Genomic DNA, 21,575 nt, shown 5'->3' on the forward strand with positions numbered 1-21,575 from the left:
ATACCTGCCATGTGATTTAGCTATTCTAGTCCCAGGTATTTACCCAAGAGAAAAGAAAATCTATATCCAGAAAAATACTTGCATACAATGTCTGTAACAGCTCTATTTCAATAGCCAAAACTATAAATGACTCAAATGTTCATCAACAGGCAAATGGATAAACAAATTGTGGTTCATCCAAATAATGAACAATACACACCAATAAATAGGAATACATTGTGTATAACAGCAAAATAACTATGGATAGGTCTTAAAATACTTATGCTAAGTAAAAGAAATTAGACAAAAATTACTAACTTTTGGGAGTGGTGTTGGAGGGGTAGGTGGGAGAGATTACAAAGGGCACAAGGCAGCTTTTGAGGGTGATGGATGTGGTCACTATTTTGACTGTGTTCTTGTCCCACAATTACATACATTTGTCAAAACGTATCAAGTTATAAACTTGATATGCAAGTTATTATATGTCAATTATGCCTCACTAAAGATGTTATAAGTAAATGACTATAAAATTTTCAAAGTTCTAGAATAATTTAGGCACCAGAAAGCATTTAATGTATATTAGTCACCACATTATATTTTATGTTTCATTAAACATATATTAAGACTAATGAAGGGGAGAAAAGCACAATTCAGTGGTTTTTAATATATTCACAAAGGTGTACAACCATAACCACTGTCTAATTCCCTGATATTTTCCTCACTCCAAAAAGAAACCCATAATGGTCATCTTCATTTTTCCCTACCTCCAGTCCTGGCAATAGCCAATCTATTTTCTGTCTCTGGATTTGTTAATCTGGAGTTTTAATATAAATGAAATAATACTATATATGGCCTTTTGTGTCTGCCTTCTTCCATTTAGCATTATGTTTTCAAGATTCGTCCATGCCTTAATGTGTGTCAGAATTTTATAGGTGAATAATATTCCCTTGTAATAATACCATAGTCATCAGTTGATGGATTTCCATTATTCGCTATTATGAATAATGCTACTATGAACATACATGTACAAGTTCTCGTGTAGACCTACATTTTTAATTCCCTTGATATATATGTAGGAATGGAATTTCTGGACATAATTCTACTTAACTTTTTGAGGAACTACCAAACTATTTTATAAAGCACATGCCCCTCAGTGTATGAGGGTTCTGATTTCTTCACCAACACTTGTTATTGTCCATCTCTTTTATTATAGCCATTCTAGCGAGTATAGTGATCTTGAGCTGTGGTTTGACTTGCACGTCCCTAACAATTAATGATGTGGAACATCTTTTTATTCATTGACCTTATTAATCCTCAGGAAATAAACAAGATTAGGCCTGACCGGCACCTGCATAAATGACCACCTAGTCATTTGCCTTTATTCACTTTCTAAGCCAAGGTGTCATTTATTTATTCATTCAATAAGCTTATACTGAGACTGACTCAGCCCTGAGTTAGACAAAGTCAAACTTCTGAGGAAGCAGAAATGATGGCCTCTACCATCAGGAAGCTTAAGTTATCATTGAGAATAAGAGTGACAAAAGAATCATAATGAACATCTGTCTTAAAGATACTGTACCTTAAAAGATCAAAGATCGTTTCCTAGTAGAAATTATTTCCTAAAGCCCTGCAAGCCCTAGGCAGAAAGAGCTGTAATCCAATATGCAAACTGCCTAAAAACACTTCACTATATATATTTTGAAGGGCAGGTTCAGAGCTTTGTGGATAAATGGCGTTAAATCGCTATGTCCTGGTTCTGGAGTGTCCTGCTTCTCGCTTGCTGGCACATTCATTTGACAGGGTTTTGTTACATAACTTGCATGTGTGAAGAGCTGACATTCTGGTCGGGCTGCTGAGTCAGAAGTCTGGGCTCTTCTGGAAACCACATGTGCGCACTAACACAGAATCTGCCCCCGCTTCCCTCCTTCCGTGTTTCCCGCAGCATCACTGCCTCCATCTTCTTCTCAGGCCTGGGGGGTTAAAGAGTTGGGTTTCCACCATTGACACGTCATGGATTCCTGCTGTCTTTCTTCCTAAACACCGTGAGGTCGGGCCAAACAGACATGTGGGCAGCCTCTTTTGTAGAGGACTCAGCAGCTGAACTGGTAATGCTAGAACATGTTGTTAGGGAAGAGACCTCAGCATGCAGCCTGCATTTCCAGTCTTCTCTCTGCCTGCTGATCTTGGAGGAAACAAGAAATAGACACAGAAGTGAGGCAGAGAACATTTTTAATCAACAAAAGCATGCAGTGGCAAATTTCTGGAAGACTAGCATTCAAACTAAAACCAGAAATAGGTTTCTATAGGTTTATTTTGAGTAAATAGAATACAAAAAGAATCTTCGACAGTGTTGTTGAACCAAGGGCATCATCAGTCACATGCCAGGCAGATCTCTGAAGAAAGAAAACGTTTAGGTCCATCCTTGTAAACTTAGCAATTGTGTATATGCACTAATATGCACATATAAAAACTTAATATTCATAGGACATGTGGGCCTGAAACCATGTGCCCATGACCTTAATTAATATAGTTTAATACTAAGGCAGTGAACACTTGGATACAAGTCCCAGTTTTTGCTGCTTACTAATTCCATGACCTTGGGCAAGTCACTTAAAATGTCAGACTCTCAAGTTCCTTATTGTTATGGTTCATCATACTTGTAAAAAGCATTCTGTTTGAATTGGTACTTTTTGTGGCGCATGCAGTGCCTCTGGGTTCTTTTACTTTGGTGGTTTCTTGCTTTCCATTCAGGCCAGCTCCACTTATTTACAAAATGGGCAAGCCTGCCTAAATAAAAATAAAGTAGGCTTAAAAAAAATCACAGCATCAGTCTCTAAATTAGTCATATGTCACAAGACAATGCGGATCCATTTTAGCATAACAGTAAACAGCATCGTGGCGGAGTTCTGGAGTTTGATGCCCAGCAGGCCCTGATTACAGTCTGATTCTGACAGCAACTAGCTGTGGACAGATTACGTAACCTCACCAACTCCAGTGTTCTCATTTGTACCTCCCCGGGCTGCGAGGAGGTTAAAATGACATCAGACACATACAATGCTGAGCACAGGGCCTGGCACATACTGAGGGAGCAACTAACATCAGTTACTATTCTCTTGGCAAAGATGATCTCTAAATCAGTTTCCTGGGAATTTAAGGTGACATACACTCATGACACTTTTTTAAAGTTTGGAAGAGTCCCATAAGCTAGTCTTCTAATTCCATTCTCCCTCCAACAAAAATCTCTACTTGGATAGCAATTTCCTTAAGATCTACATTCACAAGCATCACATTTTTTCCTGTGACTTTTAGTCAATTTCTTCTTTAATATGTCTTACAGTATTACCCCAGCCCCTGATTTCTATACACATAAAAATGACAAAAATAAAGTGGAACATTGACTATTAGCTACTCTCAAACTTAAGCAAATATTCTTAAACATTTAACTAACTAATCAACAGGGGCTAGTTTTTTTTCCTTGCTAAGACTATTGTAAAAGGATCATTATTTTTACTTCATAAGGATTTTATTACCAGAAGTAATTCCATGTGCACTATGCCACTGTGAAATTAATATGCAGGGCTAGAGACCTGTGATGTGTATTCCCTGCTCTGTTCAGAGAGGAGTGAGTACTAACTACAGAAAGGGGCCAATGTCAATTCAGACGGGTAATGCTTGACAACTGCTCATCGATAAGCAAGACTGATATACAATCACTAACTACAATCACTGCTATATAACACAAGGTGCTAGTACTGTGTGCCCAGCAGAGACAGGAGGGTCAAAGCAACATCAAACAATTCTCTACCTGGAGGAATGTTTTCCTACTGGCGGAAGAAAAGACAGAAGAACGGCATTGGACAGTACATAATCACATGCTACAACAATGTTCAATGCCAATGCCATAAGGCAGTGATTTTCAAAAAATGTTAGGCACCTTGAGCTCTAAAGAAATCCTTTAGGGACATCCAGTATGTACAAGAGACATGAGGGTATTTGAGTTGATTGAAGAAATGGAGAACCTCTCCCTCTCCTGCAGTCCTCTGCTGCAGACATTATAGTTTTTAAAATTACAGGGACTTGATAGATTTGAATGACGGAGAAGCAAAGGAAAGCATTGCAGGTAGAAGGAACAAAGGCAAAAAGGTAGGAATTCAAAGTAAGAAGTCACCCTTGTAGACACCTAGTAAGTAAGTGATAAAAGACACCCATGTGGTCACTTCTGGGTTCCAACCTGAACTAATTTTCAAATATTTTAAGCCTGGTGTAATAGTTAACAAATACCCTAAATCAGGGAAGATGGGAAACCCAGGGTTAATGACCTGCAGTCAAATAATGTGTCTTGTTGTTACTCTTCATTTCAGAATCATTTCAAGTAGTCGTGAGAGGGAATGGCTTTCGACATGCTCGCAACGTGGACAGGGTCCTCTGCAGCTTCAAGATCAACGAGTCCGTCACGCTCAGTAAGTCCTTGCAGAGTTTGTGGGCCTCTTCAGCCTGCTCAGGGAAGGGAAGGCCCAGCCCCATCTTCCAACAAGGCCACACACAAGAAACCATACAAAGTAGGGTCTTCCTTGCTGGAAGGGCCTCCAGCAAGGGCATGGCAAACCCCTAGCATGCCTGGTCTTCATCAGGAAAGGCAGCAGGGTACTGGCTTTTCAGTCCATTGTGTGTACAGAGTTACTCCCTCTCAGGTGGCAGTGCTGGTGATGATAGGTGAGGGGGATGTAAAGCTTGACATTCCTTAACAAAGTATTGGGGACTTGCAAGCACAAGAAGGGAAAATAGACAGCCTACACTTATTGATTCTGAATAAACCAAAAGCCAAACTGTAAGGCTTTCATGTGTAGATGCTGGAATTTTCTTCAGCCTGGATGATTCTTGCTTTGAGTTGCCAAGAAATTCATGGTGAATATCTGACATGAAACACAGGAATATGAAAGTAAAAATAAGTGCATTTCATGTGAAAAATGAATTATCACAACATTGGCACTTTCACAAGACATTTGTAGCAGGCAAGTTCTTAATTTAAAGACATGTGATTCATGCAGCTCTCCGGGAGACATGGGGAGACTGACTGTGGGAGGACAGATGTCCAGGAAGCCTGCTTATTCTTTGCATCTGGCATCCATCACACAGATCATTATTGATTCAGTATCTGCAGTGATAAACAGCAATAATATACTGCATTTGCTACACTGCTATGTCCTCTCACATGCTTCACATCTTTTGCCACAACAGCCCTGGAAGGTAGAAACAGAACAGAGGACCGGGAGGACACTCACCTTGACTGACCAGCCCCTCACACTAACTCTGCCCCCCTGAGAACCTTGTGAAGTAGGTGCTGGCCTGTTTCTCAAAAGGAAGAATTGAAGGATATGTCTTTTTTCCTTCCTTCTCATCTTAAAACCCACTTGAATATTTAAAAAGAAATATGCAATGGCTTCCTTACAAACATCTGGAATTCCTGGCCTTGGAATAATTCCAAGCGTTTGAAGCATTCTTAATGTTTCAAATAGCTTTCTTAATACTTGGAAATACTCAGATGTCTCCAAAAAGTATTTGCTATTTGAAAACATTTTGAAGGATCCATGAGTAGTCACAGTGTGAAAGTTGGATGTGTGCCCCCTACAGAGTTCTTCCTTTTGTCTTCCTTTTGTTGGTGATGTTGCTTAAATTCGCCTGCCTTCTCTCCTTAACCAAAATCTCTAATCCCAGATCGGAAACTCCTGAGTGTTAAACTCAAAGACATCAACACCTTTCAGCTTCCCAGGGGAGCAAGCATTCAGACCAACCCCTCTCTGAAGATCAATGGAAATGAGGTGTAGTGTTGCCATTGGTTGGAAGGTTACAGAGATGCTGCATTAGGTTAACATGAAATGCAAATTCATGATGGATTTGTACAGTGACATTTTGAAAGCCTGTTTTCCAATTTCTCCATGAAATTTTATTTCTTGGAAGACCAGTTTATCTTCTTTCTTCCTCCTTCTTCCTATCCTAATATATACTTGAAAACACCTGCACACTGTCCACTTCATTTATATTTAAAAAAATAAAGGAAGTTAGGATAGGTATTTGGCTTCAAGCACAAACCAAATGGTATTCTAACACAGTGCTGACAGTTCGGAGAAGAGGAAAGCAGTGATCTGCCATGCTCTAGGCTGTGAGCAACACTCCTACACTCAAATCTATGCTTATTAAAAATAACGAAGGGGAAATATTGGAATTTGGAGAGAAAAGAACCTGTCCTTTATTTATTAATTTGCCTATTCATTTCCATTCAATAAATAATATGAACAAGAAATTATGGAGGATTAGGCCAAAGTAAATAAATTTTTTAATACAACATATTCAAATCTACATTTTTCTATCAACCTTATGAATATAATGTCTCTGTTGAGTGATCACTATAAAATAAAATCAACTTATACTCCTTCACTTTTTCCATTCTTTTTTCCCATCTCCATATCCCATTTTAAAAATGTTATCTATTTTCATTGTTATAGTGTATACTTCCTCTTTCAAGGTTTTCCCCTAAATGCTGCATTATGTTTTGTTATTACTTTCAAAAAAATGTTAATTAAAAGCCCAATAATGAAACTAAGGCTGTTGTGGCTCTCCAACCTGTCCAAAGATGAAAACATGACACAGGCCTCAGAGTCTTCAACAAATGCTACAGTAGCAGATTATATGAAGCAAAATTGTTAAACATAAAAGAAAAAATTGAAAATTAATGTTTATAGTGGGAGGTCTTAACATGATTTTCTGAGTCTTTGAATGGATAATTTAAAAATATCTATACCTTTTTAAATGGCTATGAACATCTTTACATATTATTTACTAAGACACAAATAAAATGCCAATTTATTTGTGTCTTAGTAAATTTAAGTTAAAATTTATTTAATATATTCTTAGGTGATAAATATAACAAGACAGTACAAAGCATAGGTTAATACATAATTCTCCCCACCTGCCTTTTTTAAAAATAAAATCAATGAATCAACAGCTTAGAAATCTAAAACAATTTCTGAACTTGTGGTTGATATAATAAATCTAGAACTTCTGGGTAAAATACGGTTTTAAAAATTGTAACATGTGGCCAGCCAAGATGGAGGTGTAGGTAGATACACTTTTTCTCCTCACACAAACAAAGAAGGACAACTAGTTTAAAAACAAAAAGCAACCAGAACTGCCAGAAAATTGAACTGTATGGAAATCTTACAACCAAGGAGTTAAAGAAGAAACATTCATCCAGACCAGTAGGAAGGGAAGAGAAGGGCAGCCAGGGCAGAGAGGACCATGGCAAGGCAGCAACTGGAGGACCAGGTTGGCAAGGAGATGGTTGGTGGTCCCACATTTTTATGAGGATAAACCAAGAGGAACAACTGGGGAATAAGACACACCACGCAACCCAGGGTTCTAACACAGGAAAAGAAAGCCTCAAAACCTCTGGCTGTAAAAACCTGTGTTGGTTGCTGTGGCAGGAGAAACTCCCAGCCTCATATGAGAGTTTGTTAGAGAGACCCAAAGAGTCCTAGAATGTACACAAGGCAACTCACCAGGGAACCAGTACCAGAAGAGCCCAATTTACTTGTGGGTAGCAGGGGAAGTGACTGAAAGCTTGCTGAGAGCTAAGCAAGCAGCACTGTTCCCGCTCTCACCCCTCCCCCACATACAGTGCCACAATGCAGTCATGTGGGTTGCCTCCCCCTGGAGAATATCTAAAGCTTCGCTCCTTCCAACGTAACATGTGCCCTGAGACAAAGAAATATGGGTCAAATGAAAGAACAGTTCAAAACTCAAAAAAAAAAAAAAAGACCTAAGCAATGAGGAGATAGCCAACCTATCAGATGGAGAATTCAAAACACTGGTAACCAAGATGCTCACAGAAATGGTTGAGTATGGTTGGAAAATAGAGGAAAAACTGAAGACTATGCTGAGTGAAATAAAGAAAAACATGCAGGGAACCAACAGTGACGGAAAGGAAATGGGCCTCAAATCAATGGTTTGGAGCAGAAGGAAGAAATAAACATTCAACCAGAATAGAATAAAGAAACAAGAATTTTTTGAAAAATCAGGAAAGGCTTAAGAACCTCCAGCACCTCTTTAAACATTCTAACATCTGAATCATAGGGGTGCCAGAAGGAGAAGAGGAAGAGCAAGAAATGGAAAACTTACTTGAAAACATAATGAAGGATAACTTCCCCAATCTGGCAAAGGAAATAGACTTCCAACAAGTCCAGGAAGCTTGGAGAGTCCCAAAGAAGTTGGACCCAAGGAAGCACACACCAAGGCACATCATAATTAAATTACTCAAGATTTAAGAGAAGGAGAGAGTCTTAAAAGCAGCAAGACAAAAGGAGACAGTCACCTACAAAGGAGTTCCCATAAGCCTCTCAGCTGATTTCTCAAAAGAAACTTTGCAGGCAAGAAGTAGCTGGAAAGAAATATTTAAAGTCATGAAAAACAAGGACCTACATCCAAGATTACTCTAGTTAGCAAAGCTGTCATTTAGAATGGAAGGGCAGATAAAGGGCTTCCCAGATAAGGTCAAGTTAAAGGAGTTCATCATCACCCAGCCCTTATTATATGATATGTTAAAGGGACTTATCTAAGAAAAGAAAGCTGATAAAAAATATGAACAGTAAAATGACAACAAATATAACTGCCAACAACTGAACCTTAAAAAAACTTAGCAAATAACTAGAACAAGAACAGAATCACAGAAATAGAGATCACATAGAAGGTTATACAGTGGGGAGGGGGAGAGGTAGAATGGGAGAAAATATACAGGGAATAAGAAGCATAATTGATAGGTACAAAATAGACAGGGGGAGGCTAGGAATAGTACAGGAAATGTGGAACCCGAAGAACTTGTATGTACAACCCATGGACATGAACTAAGGGGGTAGGGGGAATGCCAGTAGGGGTGGTGCAGGGCAGAGAGGAGTAAAGGGGAGAAAAAAACGGGACAACCATAATAGCATAATCAATAAAATATACTTAATAAAAATTATAACATGTGGCCTTATTCAAAAAACTAAGGAGTAAACTACCAGGTACAGGGAGCCAAAAGGGAATACAAAAGCTAAGCAGAAAGCTAAGCTTTGTGGATACCAGACCTGGGGTTCTACAAGTGGTGATCCTGATACTGAGGCAAAAGCAAGACACTAGCCTGTGCAAGGCAGTGGGCAAGACCAGGGCCCCCTACAGAAATTAGGCTCCAGAGGGCTGTACCACACATTAAATGGGGGTTGGAAAGGCAGCTCTGTGACTCAAGGCAGGGGAATAAAGATAAGATATTATACCACACAAAACATGCCCATGACTATCCTGATCCCTGTGGCCCTGGCAGAGGCAGTGAACATGGAGCCCAACCATAGCATTCCTGCAGTCAGTGACCCCTCTGAGATGAGCTGTCAGTAACAAATGGCAAGAAACAGGAAGTTAGATGAAAGAAACAGGAGAACAAAAAGAAAAGAGGACTAGAGAATAATTTGAAAGATAATGTATAATAAAAACATTTAAAGTGTGTAAAGAGATCAAACATACCAAAAGAGAAGAACATTCAATACATGCAGATTTGCAGAGAACCTAATGTAAATTCTAAAATTGAAAAAGTTCATTCACTGGAATACAACTTAACGGATGAATTAAGTGGTGTGATTAGACACAGATGAAGATGAAATACATGAACTGGAAGAGAGATATGAGGAAATCTTACCCTCTAGTCAAAGGAGCAGACCCAGATTTTTTTCACCCAACTTTTACTAGACTTTAAGGGACAGTACCTGATATGGGTCCAGGTTATTTAGCCATAAGCATCTTTGTCATAAAGACCTTTGACACAGCATTTTCACTGGAAACATCTTTGGTGCATGACAGTTTGATGTACATCTGGCAGACTTAATGTGCTTAAGCTAGTTGTCAATGTCATTTGTTCATTGGTGAAGTTCTTGCAGTTACTTTTTATATTATGTATAAACCTTAGCCCTCATAATGGTCTATCCAGTGACAAGTAGGCATAGTGGTTTTAAAACAGTGAACAGTAACAACTACAGTGAAGCCAAATTGCATATTATACTAGAAGATCATCACATAGTTTTCCAGTCCTCCAACGAACACTGTCATCTCTCCCACCCATCAAAATCAAAAGTTTGCTGAGGTATGGCAAATACAAAAGAGGCAGCTACAAATCCAGTCTTCGAGAGCATTAATAATCAATTCTTTAGTTGGAAACTCATACCTCTTTTAATGAAGTAAAAAAATACAGCAGAAAAAGAAAAACTGCTATGCGAAACAAGAAGATAAAAGGAGGAAAAAAGTGTAATATTGTGAACAAAAGACTTTGAAAACAGTTTATTTTCATTTTTCACAATAACGATTTGATTTTGCTTTTTTTCATTTTCATTATGTATTTTAGGATTTTCCTTTTTAATTTTTCATTATTTTACCTTTTATGGTGAAATTGCTACTGGTCAATTAATGTTTACAGCAAAGGCGTCTACAACTGACAAGCTCCCAGAGAGAATACCACACATGAGGACAGGCCCTGGGACCAAACCGCCCAGGAAGAGAATCCTAGCTCTTAAAGCTGGGTGACCATGGCATGTTATCAAACAATCTTATACCTCTGTTTCTCTATCTGTAAAATGAGTATGGCAGTAATAGCACCTCCATTGTGAATTGTTGTGAGGTTTAATGTGGGAAGTAGAGAACAGAACAGAACCTGACACACAGTAGCTGTCAGTCAGTGTTGGCTACTGGTATTAATTTATTATTATTATTATCACTATTATTTAATGGAGCAGGAACTGAGTATTATAAAGGCATTAATTCTCATCATATTAATATTTAGTTTCAATACAATCCAATGGGACTTTTTAACTTAACAGAATAATTCTGAAGTTTATATGGAAGAATAAACATTTGAGAATAGCCAAGAAAAGTGTGGAAACTTGCCCTGGCTGATTTTAAGATGCATAAAGGAGTCCTAGCCAATTTTAAAATGTATAAAAAGTAATTGAAACAATGGACGGCTGGTGCCACAAAAGACAAACTGAACGTTAAAACAGGAAAAGCAAAGGCCGTAAACAGAGCCAAATACCTGTTAGTTTAGTATATAATAAAGCAACCTTTCTAATAGGGGTGGGGGAGAGCATATTATTTAAAAAATGTTGTTGAGAAAACTGGCTAACCACTTGGAAAAACAATTAAGTTTATTTTTAATCTCACCCCCTAAATCTAAACAAATTCCAGATGAAAAATTTAAGTGTGAATATGAAACTATAAAAGTTATAGAAGGAAACAAAAATATCTACACAACACTGAAGGGAGATACCATAAAGGAAAAGTTTGATAGTTTGAGTACATATTTTTCAATTTTCCTATTACCCTCTCCACAAAATCTAAAGGAAAATAAAACACTGTCAAAATTATTTATAGACATGTAACAAACAAAGGGCCAATAACCTTCATACATAGACAGGTCTTAAAAATCAGTGAAAAAAGAAAAGTGACCAAATCAATGGGTAAAAGACATGAAAAGGAAATTTATAAGAAAATACCGGCCAATAAGCATATGAAAAATGCTATTGTAACCAAGGAAAGGCAAACTGAAATAATCTATCAAACTAACAAAACTTAACAAAAATACAATGCCCAGTACAGGCAAACATGTAGGGGAACAAGTGTTTTTATTCATCGTTCATGAGAGACCATTAAATCTTTTAGAAGTCAATTCTTAAAATGAGTCTGCTTTTATACAATTCAGTTTTTATATATCTCTGACTCAGAATTTCAATTTCAACTTCATCAAAAGAAAATAATTGGGAATGTTCACAAAGACGTGGCTACAAGATGTTCATCATAATATTGCTTATGATAGCAAAGGGAGAGGAGAGCAAAAGAGAGGAGGAAGGAAGGAAGGAAGGAAGGAAGGAAGGAAGGAAGGAAGGAAGGAAGGAAGGAAGGAAGGAAGGAAGGAAGGAAGGAAGGAAGAAACTAAAGCATCTAAAGGGTAACAACAAGTGTTAGGTAATAGGTAATTTGTTATATAAATTATGTTTTGTTCCTAAACAATTAAATAATGTGGGAAAGAAGAATAATTACTGATGTGGGGAAATGTTAATGATGTAGATTTGTGTGTTAAAATAAGTTTCAAAAGAGACATCCATCAAAATGTCAATAGTAGTTACCTCTGAACGAGACCACTCTTAATTTTCACTTTCTTTCTTCTATCTGTATTTTCTAAGATTTCTAAAATCGCATACCCTTGTGTAATAAGAAAAAAGCCTATAATAGTTATTTAAAATTTAATTTTAAAATTATTAATTATTTAGTACTAGCATATATCTTAAGTTAACAGATGGTCGGTTCTCCAATGACCAAGTTGAAATCACTCCTGGCCAAGAAAATCTCTTGGAAACCTTCACACAAACTTTATTTATTCTGGTGGCACTTTTCCTACTCCAGTATTCAGTATATTGTGCCAAGTAAAGATCCACTTTCAATTGGAAATCCATTTGTGGAGAGATTAGAATACTAAAAAGGAGACACTGGGGTATGAGCTGAGAAATGATCCATCTTAATGAACAGTAAATTTTAAAAAGTGGACCTTTTACTAATGCAATAATGAAAAACATGCTGAACTATCCTGTGGAGACATATGAGGTACAACCATAAACAAAAGAAACTGGTTTTTAACAAACTCACTAAAATTCAATCTATACGCCATGTGAGGTATCAGTTTTCTGGATTTACAGATACACTCCTTTTCTGATGCAAAATTGCATTTCCCAGCTTGATCTCCAACTGCATTCACAAGGCATGGGCTCTGGTTTACTTTGTGTTCCCTCTCAAAGGGTGAAACTTTGCCCCCTTTGAAGATAGTTTTCAAACTGAGCATTAGTCATGAAGGCAGTTGTAAGAGTTCCAAAGAGGGGCTTAGCTTCCCAGAGGGACGAGACAGCCCTCACTGGAATGGAGAAGTCCCTTTGTGTTGTTTTTTTAAAACCTACCCAATTATCCAGAAACTATACTTTATCTTAGAAAACACGTGGGCCTAGGCTGCTGTGGGCACCCTAAGGAGATTACTGAAGTGCACCGACGGTGGCAGATGAGGGAGGCAGAGGGAAGGAGAATGTAAAACTCCCAACAAAAGCCTATTGTTTCCTTTCTCACTGGTTAGAGTGTAGCATCTATTGGTCAAAGGTACTTGGTGCAATTTGGAGGCATCCCTGGGAGTCTGATGTCATATGAAGGTGATGGATGGAAGGTCAGTTTGTGCCATTCAGAATGAAGAGATGCTTGGAGCATCTCATCTTGTGGTTCTTACTTGGACCGCATAACAGAATCACAGGGGAGCTTCATCCCAGTGATAGCAGCCACTGGTTGAGGAGCACCTACCCTGTGCCTCTCCCCCCATCTCATTCCATCCTCATTCCATCCTCATAGCAGCCCATTGAAGGAGGAGTTACTTGTATCCCTGTTTTGCTGACAAGGGAACTGAAAATCAGAAAGATGAAATGCTCAAGGTCACCCAGATGACCGGAGGTAGAAGCCATTTGGACCCTAGCAGTCTGCTCCCGTGGCTTTTGACCTCTTCTCTACACTGCTTTTAAAACATAGATACCTATTGATCCTTGGGCCCCCTGACCCTGAATATCCATGTCACTATGAGCTTTGGTCCCCTACCAGGCCCCCTTATTTTGCAGAAAGGAACCTCAGCTTACAAAGGTTTAGCAACTTGCCCAAGGTCACAGAGCACATTAGAGTAGAGACTTGAATCCAGATTCAAGAAAAAGGCCCTGAACCAGGGAGGGAAGAATCCCAGCCCACACTGACTTCATGTCAGTAATGCAGCTGGCTGTGTGATCATAGGTTGGGCTCCTCTTCTGAGTGGCCCCTCTTTCTTCAACTTCAGGAGCTTCCTGAAGGGGAGGGAGTGTCTCCCCTTTGCCTCTCCTTGCAGAGGGAGCTCTGACTTTGCCCAGTCATTTCTGAAGTGACTCCTGACAAGACTGTTAGTTCATGTTCCCATCCTTGGGGTCCAGACAAAACTATAGATAACTGAAAATGTATTGGAGTTTTGCTTGGTCAGACAAAAGCTCCAATGATCTGAGGAGTAAGGATAAAAGGGAAATTGTCATCAGAGGTAATTAGGTAGTGAAAATTTTCATTTGGGGACAAAAGAGCTTCTTTTAGGGCGATGAGTTTACATCATTCAAAGTTAGCTGCAGCAGTGCCTGGTAGAGCCACCCTTGATGTGAACCCCTGCTCTATAAAGCATGCAATTGCCACCAAGCAAAAATGGTAAGCCCCATGCAGGCAGACACTGGCAAGCAATGTGCTTGTTTGAGGTGTGGCTGGGGAGAGCTTTGCTTATGTGAACGCCCCTGAAACTTCTTTTTCCCCAGCCCTGCTGCCCTAATAGGCAAGCCGAATGCCCCTCTACTTCTGCACCACATAGCTGGACTTTTGAGGCCATTCCTTTCCTCATGTATTAATGCTTCTTTATCACTTCAGTAGGTTAGTGGTGAAGAAAGTGACTAACACAGAGATGGGCCAGACTTTTGGGAACCCCAGCCAATACAGGCTAATAATCTATGCCCCCTTATAACTGACATTCTTTAAGTATTTGCTCGACATTCATTTAGAAGAAACATTGGCTACTACCGAAGGAACAGAAGAAAAAGGGTGCTGCCTGTGGTTTTCTTCTCCATGCAATTCAGCTCTGGCCCCGAACGTGCATACGACAGCAACTTTGTGACATCCACTGACACACTGATACTTGAGTGTGTATGTGGGGTCTCCATCCTATCTCTCCTCTTAGTTCTTGTGTAGGTTTGTGTTCTTTAAGAGTAGTCAGTGTTTGCCTAGTTCACAGCCATGATTGTGTGGAAGGTTTTAGTCATTTTTGTAGACTCGCCCCTCAATCCCAATTCCAAAGGTAAAATCCTTCCAAACCTAATTGTGCACAGCTGCAAGAGTTTGTGTGTCAGGAGACAAATACCTTGTGCATGAATCCTGATTGTCTTCAACCAAGTAAAAACAAAGCTTTAAAAAATATATCCTTAGTAAATTACAGCTGTCTTGAGTATGCCACTTATTCTGACCTCGAGCTTAAAAAATTGTTAAAGACTGATGTTTTGCTCAGAAGATAATTTGTAAGTTTTATAAATGTCAACAGTCAAGAATTTCTTGGTGTAGATTTGTTGAGAGGATAAAGCATTTTGCAAGTGCCCTGAGCCCCATTACCTTTGTTTAGTTCCCTTGTCATATTTAGAACCGCCTTTATTAACTTCAGATGGAGGTGAAGGCCAAACACCATGACATTCTGTGTGATATGATTCCAATATGTAAAAAATAATAATATGCATGGAAAAATATGAGTAGTGTACTCCAAAGCATTAACAGTGTTTATCATTGGAAATTAGGATTACTAAGGATTTCATTTCTTTTTGTATACTTCTCAGTATTCCTCAGACTCCTCACACTAAACATCTATTACTTGTACAATTAATAAAAATAACAAAAACTATGAGAAGCCAACCTAGTTGTACTGAGGACCAGTCCTGAAAGCTGATGTGCCCAGAACCACAGGGGTCACAACCTTGTGTGGAACTGGAGAATGTGTAAACCTCGAAAAGATAATCCAAAGCCTGGCAGGGCTGCTGGATCTCATTCCTGTGCTCCTCTGGAAACAGACACATGGTCCCTCACCTTTTCCTTTCTCTCCTGGGGCCACGATGTAATCTTGATCCTCATGTACACAGTGATCAACACAACCCACTTCATTTTCTTCTAACAGTGTGCTCAGCTGAGTCCTATATACTGCTATTCGTAGGTAAGATGTTCTGACTCTACAGCCTTCCCACCTATAGCATCTCAGAACCTCAGCAGCAATCACAGCCCATCTTCTGGAGTGCTCTGTTTCAGTTATAAAGCCCCACCCAGCAGAGTGGCTCAGGTGCTATGCCACCTGTCTAGGCAGACCACTGAGACTCACATGGAGGAATTTACCAGGAAACACTATTCCTTACTCCAACCAGGGGTCTTCCAATGGCCCTCGAGCTATTATGCCCCCTCTTCTCTACCCATCATCCTACAACACTACTGAACTTTCCTAAAAGTTCTACCAGTATCGTGACAGCTGTGAACCATCCTAATATCTATAGGATCCTCTACAAGGGGCCAAAAATATTATAAAAAGCCACAATAGACGTAATACCAGATTTCTAACCTCAACACTCGACATTCTGGGCCAGGTAACGCTGTTGCAGGGAGAGGGATGCCTGTGCATTGAAGGATACTTAACACAATCCCTGGTGTCTGTTCACTGAATGCCAATAGCATCCTCTCGGAGTTTGAACACCAAAACTGTCTCAGACACTGCCAGTTGTCCTCTGAGGAATAGAATCACCCTCATTTGAGAACCACTGCACTATACACATGTCCACAGATCCTTTTTTTGGGTAGATGACTTTCTTCTTATCACACCTATACCATATAGCCCTGACACAACCCAGTTGATAAGCTGCAAGATGCACACACATTCACATCTTGTGTTCCACAGGTGCTTCAGACAAAGAGCCCAGCAGTACCCCACTTTAGTAGTAACAGTTGACATATGTCAAGTGTTTATGAAGTGTTGAGCATTTGGTCATATCACCTCATTAAAATTTACAGCCACCTATGAAATTAGTATGGTTCCCACCATACAGGTGAGAACTCTGGGTTATGGACAGAGCTACATAGCCAGTGGGTGGCAGAGCCATGGTGGAACCCAGACTCTTAGTGTGGGTAGAGAAACCAAAGGCGTATCCTGGATACCTGTAACAAACAGGAACTGGTGAAATATTTAGGTATAGGCGAGGGAACTTAGCTGGAACCTGTTTGCCAAGCCCATCAATTAATCTCAGAGTAACTAACCAGCAAGGGCTTCTGATGAAACTGTGCAACACCTCCAGGCCAGGGAAGGGGTGGGTAGGTGTAGGTCCTATCTAAGGAAGGGGATGGTGGCCAGCTTGGTTCTACCATGTCACAGGCATCCTCTGGCTTCTGCCGGGCACAAGAGGGGAGACATTACAGTGGACATGCTGCTCTAAGCATTGTTCCTGGCTTGGCCCCACCCACCTGCACAGCACTGCCATCTCTTTTCATTCTGTTTTGACTTTGTTTCTCATTGCTCTAAACTCAGAACCACTCTGCAACCTTTCCAAGTAGAAGTCACTCTTTCCACTTTCAAAATCTCTGCTTGGTCCCCTGATGTAGAGTTTAATGTCTCCTAACGAAAACACTCACAGCCTTATTATCTCACCATCTGTGAAACCCTGCCGGCCCAGGGCCTGACACGTAGTACGTGCCCAACAAGTGTTGGTTTCTTTCTAGTCTAGGCAGTGGATCCCTTTTTGCTTTACACTAAAACCCTCACATTTGTAAACTGTCATTGCAGCAGCCCCAGGAGGGAAACACCTCTTTTCTGGCTGGGGCTCCAGAAAGCTCAACTCAGAAGCTTTGAATTGCACCCACCTGTAGTCTTGCTGAATTACGTTTTAACATTTTATTTCAGGTTTTTGTACAGTATTTGAAAAGCTTACCTTTTTTTGTAAAGCTGGCTACTTTTGAAGTCAGCGAAAAGGTAGAAACATCCAGCCTAACCCTAGACTGTCTGTTCTCATTCAGAGACACATTCCCAAACCAGCTGATAATTTGGTGCTGAACAGTTATCCTTGGCTCAGGGATGCCGTGAAAATGCTCCCTCAACCCAGGGGAGATGGGCAGAAAAAACAGGGTGAGCTCATTTAGTCCCTAACCTCCACTATTTTGTTCACAGTAGGAATGTAAACTCTATTTTGGAGCTTACATCAGCTTTTGGAGGGTTTTAACAAGCTCCCCCAGATAAAACTAAGAGTTATTTTTCTTTTCCTTTTGGTCAGAAATAAATATTTATGTCAAGAAAAGATTGCCAAGACTTGGAAAGTATTTGAATTATTTAATCAGCCCTATAAAAGGATTCACTGTGATTGGTGTTTGAATTGGCTAATGAATTTTAATCCTGGTTTTATCCCAAATCCATTAGACAGTTACCAACTACACTGAAGAATTCTGGAAACTTCTTTACTAGTCTGAAAAGAATGACATTGATCCAAGGTCAAAACCTGGGAATGTGCACATTTGACTGTATGGTTCTGGAAAGTGGGTTTATCACAGCAGATCAAGGCTAGGAACTCCTCACAGGACTTTTCAACCCTGGTCCCCTCTCATGGGAGACATGCCTCCTACTCTTATCCCATTTTGCCCTTAGAGACTCCTGGACATTTGCCTTCAAAGTGGTCAGGTATAAATCAGCTCTAGGGTGCTTCAGGCTACGTGATAAAACAAGCTGTGACACTGTAACAATACAAAATGCTAACTAGTTTAAATTACATCTGTTTAAAAAAAAAAACTACTTGGGTTGACCTTGGGCAAGTTGTTTCAGGAAAACCTGAGTTTGAATTCAAGCTCTGACTCAATGAACTTACCCCTCAGAGACTGTGTTTCCCAAATTGTAAATAATAGAAAATAATGAGACCGTGGGTACATGCTGTTAGACAAAATCTGCATAGATGATGTAGATACAGATATGAACATAGATATAGACATAATGTGTGGATATAGATGTATGTGTGTGTGGTGTGTATATATGTACATACACACATTCACTAAAACTTATGATTTTCCTAGGGATTTGTAACACCTAAAAAGATGTTAGTTGATAGAACAAGTAATTAAGTAATTAGAGATTTTGACATTTTTAATCTTTAATTCCCCTGATTTTAAAGCACACATTCACATAGACTATTTTAAAGGTGTGGATGATCGTGTAGTAATGTGGAATGAGACTGACTGGATGTTTATTAAGTGCCAAGTAACGTGACCTACACTTCCACGCACTTACTCCCCACACAACACTGTGCCACGATGTCACGATGACAGTTTACAGGTGAAGAGCTTGTCTCCAATCACTCACTAGTAAAAAGACCTGGGATTTGAACCTGCATCTGCTTGACTTTGAAGTCTACCCTGCCCTGTTCTGAGCCTCCTGTACTCATTCTCAGGGACGCCTAGCTCTCAAACTTAGGGTGCTTGTCAGTTTGGCATAATGACATTCATTGTTCCCTCAAATCCTGATTTAAATCAAGCTCAGTTTGACTATCAGACTCTTATAGACAAGTGCTTTAGATTAACCTGTCATGACTATGCACTAAATTCTGAATATCTTTGGTAAAAGGCAAAGAAACCTATATTTACACAGCAGCTAAAAATTGCCTTAACTTCTGGTTTCAAACTCCTGCCCCTCCCTAATTTTCTCCCAACTGCACACAAGCCAAGTGGCTGGTCTTAGCTCCTGGTCCCCATTCCCCCTGCCCACTCAGTGCGAACGCACAGTGAAATGGCTGCCTGGTGGACAGAGGAGCTCAGGCCTCAGTCATCCTCGGAGTGGACTGTGGTCCCATAAACATCACGACACCACTGGACTGGCAGAGGTAGCAGTGGGGTTGGCCTGGCACCTGAACCAAACGTGGCCCGGCTGAGAAGGAAGGCTCTGTGCCCTGCTTCCCAAGTGGACGTTCCAGGAAGGAGTCAGATGATCTGCGTTATGGAAACCAAATGGCCCTCCTTTGTTTAGAGAGAGAGGGGAAAAAAGTCACTCATTTTTGTGGTAAAGTGAAAACAGGCTCCAAACCAAACAATCCCTCTCTGAGCAGAAAATGCCAGCTCCCCAGAGCGGGCCCACAGCCTCAGAGGCTGATAAACCGATGGAAAGCCATGTCAAGCCTGTCCTGTAGCCTCGGCAAAGTCCTCAGTCCTCCCAGCCAGATTTTCCTCTGCTTTGCTCCAGAAACATGTAGACTCCCAGGCAGGAAAGGAACGTAAAAAGAGGGAGAAAGAGAAATGTCTACTTGACTAGGCTAATTTCATCCTTTCCCTCCTTTCCAGTTGGGATGGAGGGAAGGGAGAGTTGCTGTGCAGAGAAAGCCCAGGAAGTGAGCCTGGGCAAACACACGGCACGTGGACATGCTGGGCCCTCGGGTGTCCCTGGCATGTCACTGCAGTGCACTGACTCGGAGGGAACTCCTCAGTGTGACCCAGCTCTTCCCGCAGAATGCAGCAGGGAATGACAAGGCCCGCTGTGGCCGCTCTGTGGCTGCTCCGTTGCTCTGTGGGCGGGCTCCACGCACAGCGATCCGCACTCCCAGGTATTACTAGTAAAGTAGGATAAGCCATGGCCCAAAGAAAATAAATATAGGTTCTAGTGAGCCACGCCTGTCCCCATTTTGGTTTATTCTCTAATACAAACCTTTCCTGGATTGGAGAGGCTTTTGGCAAGGAAAGAATAATGGAGAATTTAGTTCTGGTCCTGGCTTTGCCTCTGACTTGCTGTGCTTCCTCGGGTTACTGTTGCCTCTGAGCCTCTATTTTGCATCTGGAAAATGAGCCTAGTTAACCCTGCCTCAGTTCACAAGGTCATTGTGAGAAGGAGATAAAGCAGGGCTCTTATTAAGAGATGGCAACCAGAATCCCTGGGCAGAGACCCAAGCTCCCCTTTGTGACGCTGGGCAAGTTTCTTCATCTCTCTATGTCTGTTCCTTGCCTTTAACATGAAGGGAAATAATATTCTTCCGATAGCACTCTAGAAGGTTAAATTTGGTTATATGATGTATGTGAGGCACTTAGCACTAGCACACAGCTCGCCCCAGGAGTATCACTGTCATTATTGTTATCACAGATGAGAAAATGTCTTGAAAATAATGTCAGTTCAGGCAATGGCTGATCCACCACTGTCATCGTGAGAGTCATAATTTTACTCACTACACCCTCACTATTCTGGCAACATTCCATAATCTGCCAATGCTAATTCCAAATTTGAGGGGAACCTGCAATAGCTTCCTGTTGTTTTTTTTCTAAAGGAGAAAATTCCCCAATGACCACCATAGTCTACAAGGCCTTGGTCACATCTGGTCCTGCTGCCTTTTCTAGCCTCAGGCTGAGCCATTGTCTTACTCAAATTCAACAGACTTGTTTGCTCTCTTTCAGCTCCCCAAAGATCTGGGCTCCTTCCTGCCCCCAGCAAGTTCTTTTCCAAAAACCCACAACATTCTTTTCATAGCTAATAGACCTATCCCCGAATCCCTCAGTCTAACTCAGATAACTTAGACCAAACTTCTTCCTCTACTGATCTTTTCAAATCCTACCTCTGTCCTACCCTGGAACACACTTTGGTTTGCTCTGTCTTTGCTCATGCCATTGCTCCCACAGGAATGCCTCTTTCCCACATCTCGCCAGAAGCACAGCCCAAGTTTGGTGTTCTCTGTGACCTCACAACATCACCTACCTAAAGGAAGTTCTCTGTCTTCTGAAGCCAAGTGTTATTTTTGCTTAGTCGCTTCTTGTGTTTGTCAGCGAACTTTTTCCATGTACATGGTGTTGCTCTCGAGTTAGACTTAGACATGAAGCTCCCTGAGGACCAGTCTAATATTTTCTAATTTCTCCTCAGTTATGTGTGGTCTATGGTAAGAACTTAGTCTCCATCTGCTCACTGATTGACTCAACTG

At 40.5% G+C, this 21,575-nt stretch overlaps 1 protein-coding gene across 1 annotated transcript in view; it reads left to right on the plus strand.

The window, feature by feature from the left end:
- The window catches only part of ANTXR1 (ANTXR cell adhesion molecule 1), a 232,490-nt gene that overhangs the window by 86,170 nt on the left and 124,745 nt on the right, over positions 1–21,575 (plus strand). Inside the window, exon 10 of the mRNA XM_053663393.1 lies at positions 4,341–4,439. Coding sequence (XP_053519368.1) covers positions 4,341–4,439 — 99 coding nt within the window. The remainder of the gene's footprint in view (positions 1–4,340; positions 4,440–21,575) is intronic.

Source organism: Artibeus jamaicensis, unplaced genomic scaffold (assembly GCF_021234435.1).
Source record: "Artibeus jamaicensis isolate MK-2021 breed Jamaican fruit bat unplaced genomic scaffold, CSHL_Jam_final contig_3174, whole genome shotgun sequence".
Classification (NCBI taxonomy): Eukaryota; Metazoa; Chordata; class Mammalia; order Chiroptera; family Phyllostomidae; genus Artibeus; species Artibeus jamaicensis.